The 7,143-nt window shown below is 33.1% G+C and overlaps 1 protein-coding gene across 1 annotated transcript; it reads left to right on the top strand.

The window, feature by feature from the left end:
- Positions 1–4,345: 4,345 nt before the first annotated feature.
- LOC112505761 (F-box protein At1g22220-like) lies at positions 4,346–5,434 on the top strand. Its single transcript, XM_025109732.1, has one exon. The coding sequence runs from the start codon at positions 4,346–4,348 to the stop codon at positions 5,432–5,434; it is 1,089 nt and encodes a 362-aa protein (XP_024965500.1).
- The last annotated feature ends 1,709 nt before the right edge of the window (positions 5,435–7,143 follow it).

Genomic DNA, 7,143 nt, shown 5'->3' with positions numbered 1-7,143 from the left:
TATATATATATATATATATATATATATATATAGTCAAATGTTATTTTAAGAAATGATAAATATTTGAGAAGTAAAGAAGCAATCATAACCCTATACACACACACATATAGAGGAAAGTTAAAATGCAAACTCAATTTTCATTGTAAATGTGATGACTGATCATGGCACTCCATTTTATTTGATCCAACAATTCATATTAAATATATTTTTTAATTAAAATTACTAATTAAAGCACGATTAGGGGTAAAAAAAGACATTTAATGTCAATCCATGTTTACCTTTTTTGATTAAAAAGTTTTTACCTCAAAAGTTTGAAACAAATTATCTAAAAAATTAATAATATTTTAATCATACAGATTACATCAAAAAATGAGAATTTCATGTTTTTTTATATGACATCGATCTTGATATAATTTTTTTTCTTCGTTTTACCCTTTTTTTATGTGAAATGGTATATATGTGTTATATTCATTATGAATATTTAAATACGTTCAAGTGAGTAAAACAACTCGACACCGTAAGTTCGTAACTCGACATCACCTTCTTAACACTTTTTTCAATGTCGTACGTAAGGTACCACTTTCTTCATCACGTAACCCAACAACCATCGAGACTGAGCGTGAACTTATCGAGGCCGGTCGAGAATTGATCAAAACCGATCGAGAATGGTCGAGAATCCATCCATTGACTTAGTATGTGTTTATATGTATTAAACCATAACCACCCACTTTCATTTTCCATCGAGAACCTATCAATTCCTGTATTATTTTTTTGTGTGTAAGACCATAGATTATCACTTTCATCTTTTATCAAGAAGGATCCGAAACCCATCGAGACCAATCAAGAACACATCGAGATCGATCGACAATCCATTGGGGCTGATCGACACCAAACGAGACTAATCAAGAATCCATCCATTATATTGGTGTGTGTTTGTTTGTGTAAAAACATAATGTACCACTTTTAACTTTTATCGAGATGGATCGGGAAATGTATTGAGACGAATCAGAAACTTGTCCAAATCAATCGAGAACCCAATAAAGAAAAAGAAAGAAAAACTAAAGTATGTAGAGTTGAAACTGTAGTATGTTCATGATGAATAATATGTGTATGCATGATGATTATTATGATGAAAATTAATATTTATGATAAATCTCGTACTAATATAAGTAGTGGAGGTTATTGTATACACGTGATCATACAAAAATATTCATGATGAATGTTACAGTGAAAATGTATATTCATCACGGATATCATACTAGTTTATGAATATTGAATTTTTTTTGGTTATATACACATGAACATATATAAATATTCATAATGATTAATATTTATTATATTGATGTATAACTAAGAGTTATTGTATACACGTTAACATATATATGTTCATGATGAATGTTATAATTAAACGTATATTCATGATGAATACAATTTATATTTATGATGAATGTTATAAAGAAAACGTATATTCATGATGAATACTATTTATATTCATGATGAATGTTATAACGAAGATGTATATTGATGATGAATGTTATAGTGATGTGTGAATACTGAAGATTTGTTGAATACAAGTGAAAATATATAACTAATTCATGATGGATGTTATAACAAAAATGTATATTGATGATGAATGTCATAATGATGTATGAATACTAAAGATTTATTGAATACACGTGAAAATACATAACTAATTCATGATGAATGTTACAGTAAGTTGGATATTTATAATGAACATCATACTACTGTATGAATATTAAAGAGTTGTTAACATATGAACATGCCTAAATATTCATAGTGAATATTACACATATATACTATTTGATGTAAAATAAATGTTAAAAATATAAAATAAACTATATCGAGATAGATGTTAACTCGAAAAGAATGACGAAATTCTTAATTTTTTAATATAATTTGTTTGATTAAAGCATTAGTTATTTTTTAGATAATTTAGTTTAAAAATGAAGGGGGTACAAGTTTTTTAATTAAAAAAGAAAATAAAAAGTCAAGCTTGATAGAGCGTAAATCCTAACTTTCATTTTTGCCTCTAATCACTTTTTAATTAACTTTTTTATGTTTTAATCATTGATTAGTTTTCTAAATTTTGATCAATTGTCAAGATTTGTCCTCATGTTCAAAATAGAAAATGAGTTCTTATTTGAACTCACTCATATACACACACATAGACTTGGAATATGTGAGATTAAAGTTTTCGTGAGTTTCATGAGACCATTTTTTTGTACTTAAAACTTCACAATAAAATACTGTGAAGGTAACCTTCACAATGTTTTTGCTATAAAGGTTTAAATTTTTGTTACCTTCCTAACATTTTTTTAAAATTTTAAATATAAAAATGTAAAATAAACCCAATCTTAATTTAAATATGATCTCGTGGATAATCTTTAAAAATTGTTGTAAAGTTGGTCTAACCAGCGATGGTAGAAAGAGGTAGGAAGGGGGTCAAATGAAATAAATACGACAGTAACTTACAAAAATGGTGCTGGTGGTTTGGAGTTTCTGTTACTGGCTTCTATAATAACATTTGCAACCCTTTGATTTACATTTCATTATCGTTTTAGTCCTGGGTTAATAGATCCGTTAACTATTATCGTTAAATGCTTTCATTTGCTAGTCATTGTGAGGGTATTTAAGTCATTTTCATGGTTTTTATTAATTCTTTCTCTCTAGGATACAACTATATAATGTGTATGTACAAGCACTTAAGAATAAAAATCTAAATAAATCCTAAAAACTGCCCTCCTACTTGACCATGTCTATGTACAAGCATCTTCTTCCTCAACTAAAGCTTCTACCCTTTTCTCTTTATTTTTTCGACACTTTCTGACTTCCATCCATTCTTTCCTATGTCGTAGGCTTTCATCTATCCCCTCTCGCTCTCTAAGATTCAAAAATAGGTTTTACATGGAGAAATCCAAGTCCTAAAATGAATTTCATGACAATAGCCCCTCCTTTCTACTCTTTGCATCATCTCACTCTTTATGATCGTTTCTCTCTCTTATATATATATATATATATAAGAGAGAGAGAGAGAGAGAGAGATAGAGAGATTTTTTTTTGTAAGGGTGTCCGGGCCAAAACCCGACTAATCCCCGACAATTTTGGAGGCTAAGCATGGCCCCATTTAAATGTCGCCAACACTCCCCTCCCAGGGCTCGAATTAGGGTTCATGACTATGCCATGCCCAAGTCTTTACCACTAGGCTGGAAGGTCTTTGATGAGAGAGAGATAGAGAGAGTTGGGTTTTGGTTAGAAGGGTAAGAAAGCATTTTTATTCTTGGATCAATCATAATTGAAGATCAACACTAGTGAGATGCACCGAGATACACCGGATCAACTCCTTTCTAAAGCGCAATTGATGGGTGTGCATGAGATTAAAAGTAATCAAGAATGGAAATCCCTTCTTATATTTTCATCATAACTTTTTTTCTGACACGATATTTTGCCTATATATATCCACACTCTCCCTGATATTCTCATGCTGAAAAGAGGGGGAATAATGAAGATGGTGGAAAAAAAGTATGTGGTGCCATGGTGGAGGAGGTACTTAAAAAAGGCTTGATTTACTAGTAAAGGTGAGGTAGTGCCAGTGAAGGTGAGGTACTAGTCGGAGGAAGTTAATTTAGGATTTTAGGACCGTTTATCAAATGCTTAATGTCAATAGTCACCACCTTACTCACCATGTCGGATGATATTCTCGACCATCAAAACGGATTGTTTGTAAGTCTCGTATACCAAGTAAGCTAACTGGGTAAAAGTCTTCTCCCTCACTTACGAAATAAGAACCTCACGCAGTTGTTGTCATGTCTCTTACCGGATAAGATTATTGGTTCAAGCCATATTCACCTGACAAACTAAGTGACTCAATAAACACTTGCACCATAAGGATTTGATAAACGATACTTTAGTTTTCCTGGAAATGCTTAAATGAGTTTTCCACTATCTTTGTATTAAAAAACCCATAACAATGTCACTTAATGGAATCCTCTAATGACCATTATGATGAGCGACCAAAAACATAATATAAATCTAAACCAAAGGGTTATTGTTGTAATTATTAAAGTCGAGGGGAGAAAATCAGAGTATCCACAAAATTCAGGGATGATTATATCATGGCCTTATATATTATTCAAAGTCGTAAAAATTGACCCGCCTTGAAAACGTGTGCGCCGGTCTGCCGGCGAACGAACCTTCCTCAACCCTCCCTTATCTCCACACCATGTATAAAATCAACTCCATCTTCGTCTCTACATTTAAACCTTCATATTCAATTCAACAAAACCTAATTTCATCCTCGTTGAATTAAACCTTCATCACAAAATTAATGGGTCTCGAAGAAGATTCAGAACAACCGCAAGTAGATGTTTTCGATCTGTTACCAGATGCTTTGGTTCTTGAAATCTTCAATAGAGTACAAGATGCCAGATCGCTATCTGCTTGTACGATTCTCTGTAAACGTTTCGGAGATCTTGTTACCCAGACTCACAACGTTTCTCTCGAAATTGCTCGCCGGAATAAGCTGCCGGAGTTTCCGAGGGGGGACTCAGGTTTGCATATGAACAAATCAAAAGGATTTGTTGGTAGATTCATCTTGAAGCCGATTCATGCTTTATTTCATCGTATGGTTTCTAGGAAATCCAAATCCTGTTCACACTGTTCCGACGACGAGGAAGACAACTCGTTTAGATTGCCTAATGAACTGCTTAACAACTTTAAGGAAATCCGGTCTCTCGCCGTGAAACTTCCAGGTCTTGACGGAGATGTCTCATCGGAAAACGGTTCAGGTGCTTTGTTGAAGTGGAAGGCGGAGTTCGGGAAAGAGCTCGAGAGCTGCGTGATTTTGGGAGCCACGGGGTTTCGGAAATCGGAACAGAAAGTGAAGAACCAAGAGAAGGAAAGCGGTAAAGACGGCGAGATCTCGCCATTCCCCGCATCGATGCCGGCAAACTTGACGAACAAGCAACTAAAGAAACGAGTTGTGTGGACGATCTCGTGTTTGATTGCTTCTTCTGCAAGGCACCATATGTTGAAGCAGATCATTGCGTTGAATCGGATGATACGAGATGTGAAGATCAGCGATGGAAGTAAGCAAGGGACGATTGAGATGACGGAGAGGCAGGTGGTGGAGCTAAGGAAAGAGATGAATTCCACGGCGGTTGTTGAACCGGAGAGAACGGAAGTTCCAGCAGTGACGATAAAGATGTGGTACGTGCCGGTGTTGGAGTTGCCGGAATCTGGTTGCGTGATGAAAGGGGCGACCCTGGCGGTGATTAGGCCGGCGGTGACGGCGATGGAGAAAGATGATGACGTAAGCTTAGCAATGGGTGCATTTGAGGAGAAGTGCATGGGGGAAGCCGTGAGGAAGTTGATTGACAGGAAAAAGTCTTATACACTAGAGATGAATTCATTTTGACTTTTTAGGGTCAAACTCTTTTGGATTTAAATTGATTTTATATTTAATTTATTCAATTAAACTCTTTTGCATATATTTGGTCATAGATAGAGAATTCAAAAAAGGTTATGAACTTGAATTCTATTCGTTATAAATAATTTATAAAAATAAATCATAAATAATTTATAAAAATAAATTATAAATAATTATAAAATAATTAAATTATCTTTCTTAAATAATTATAATAAAATAAATATTTTTAATATATTTTAAAACATTGTTACATATAAATATTATGAAATTCCTTAAAATACCAACAAGGGTTTTCAAAATCCTATGTATAACTTTATTGAAATTTTGAATTTTTTTTATTAACCCGGGTATCCAAACTCGTCATGCGAGCTGACTAATCTCAAGACAATTTAATTATTTTAACCTCCTTGGATTTTTAACCGCATTTTAATCTCATTTTAACCTCCGTGTTTACAAGATGATTTTTATTTCTCCTTGGATTTGAACCTGAGATCTCCAGATATTTTTGATCTTTAAAGCTCAAGCTCAAATCAATCAAACAACACTCTTATGAAATCCTAAAAAAACAAACAAAATAATAGAATGAAATTCGATTTCAAATACAAACCAAGCAAACGAAATTGACCTAAGGTTTTTGTTCAACACATTAAATAGGATTGTTGTTGCACTTCCATTCATGAATGGCTGCAATTATGTATTAATTTAATTGTATAAATGACGTCACAACTATATGGTATTTAGGATTTAAAGAAATAAAATTTGTGCCTTTTTTACATAATGACATGATCCTCATCTTAAATTTTCTAACAATTGATTTAAAACCATAATGGTGTTTTTTCAATATTACTTTTTAGTATTGTTGTAGGGTTTGTGAGGATTATAGATTTTAATAGAATATATTTAACGTTCTATTGTAATTTATTGAAAGAAAAAAATTAGGATATGATGTGTTTATGAACCAAGAAAGGACCATCAAAAATTGGTGCTAGGATTTGAGTACCTAGGTCATATTAGGGCGGTTGGGCACAACGTAGACTTGAGAAAGACCATACAACGGATTGTGGGAAAAATTAGAAATGACTTAAACATATAAGATTTGTAAGATTATTAAGGAAGGCCGATGACAAAAAGAGGGACTTTGAGAAGAAGTACAAGCTGTTGAAATGAAGGCTCAGATGCAATTGTTCATACAACAATGTCCAAGAACGATGATCTACCTACTAGAAGCTTGGGATGAGGAAGAGTAGTTGCTTTGGCCAATTGGATGACTCACAAGTAATTTTTTCTCTACTTTTAATGATGTTAAAATTGGATCAAACCATTTCTTAAATTTTGATGTTTATGTTTTTAAACATCAACTATATGTAGTTATACACCCCCCCCTGCGATTTGGTGTTGATATAGGGGGCCTCCGAGAACACATGTATAACAACCTTTGTGGGGGATTTTGCATGTCACTATCATATTTGTTGATGTAATCATAGGCCATTGCATATTTGGTGAGGCACATTTATTTTTTTAATGTAATAAAATTTATCAATATGAGTGGATTATTGATGATCTTGGTTTGTTCAAAATTCTGATTTATGATTTGTTTATCCAAACACTCAAAAATGCTTACTGAGTATATCACATTTTTGTCACAATGGTTTGGCAAGATTCTGATCTTCGTCACTCGTTCAACCAGTTCCCCTTTG

Source organism: Cynara cardunculus (genome assembly GCF_001531365.2).
Source record: "Cynara cardunculus var. scolymus isolate 2C chromosome LG 1, CcrdV1, whole genome shotgun sequence".
NCBI classification, from domain to species: domain Eukaryota; kingdom Viridiplantae; phylum Streptophyta; class Magnoliopsida; order Asterales; family Asteraceae; genus Cynara; species Cynara cardunculus.
Note: the sequence above shows the minus strand (reverse complement) of the source record. Positions and strands in the feature narration are given on the sequence as shown.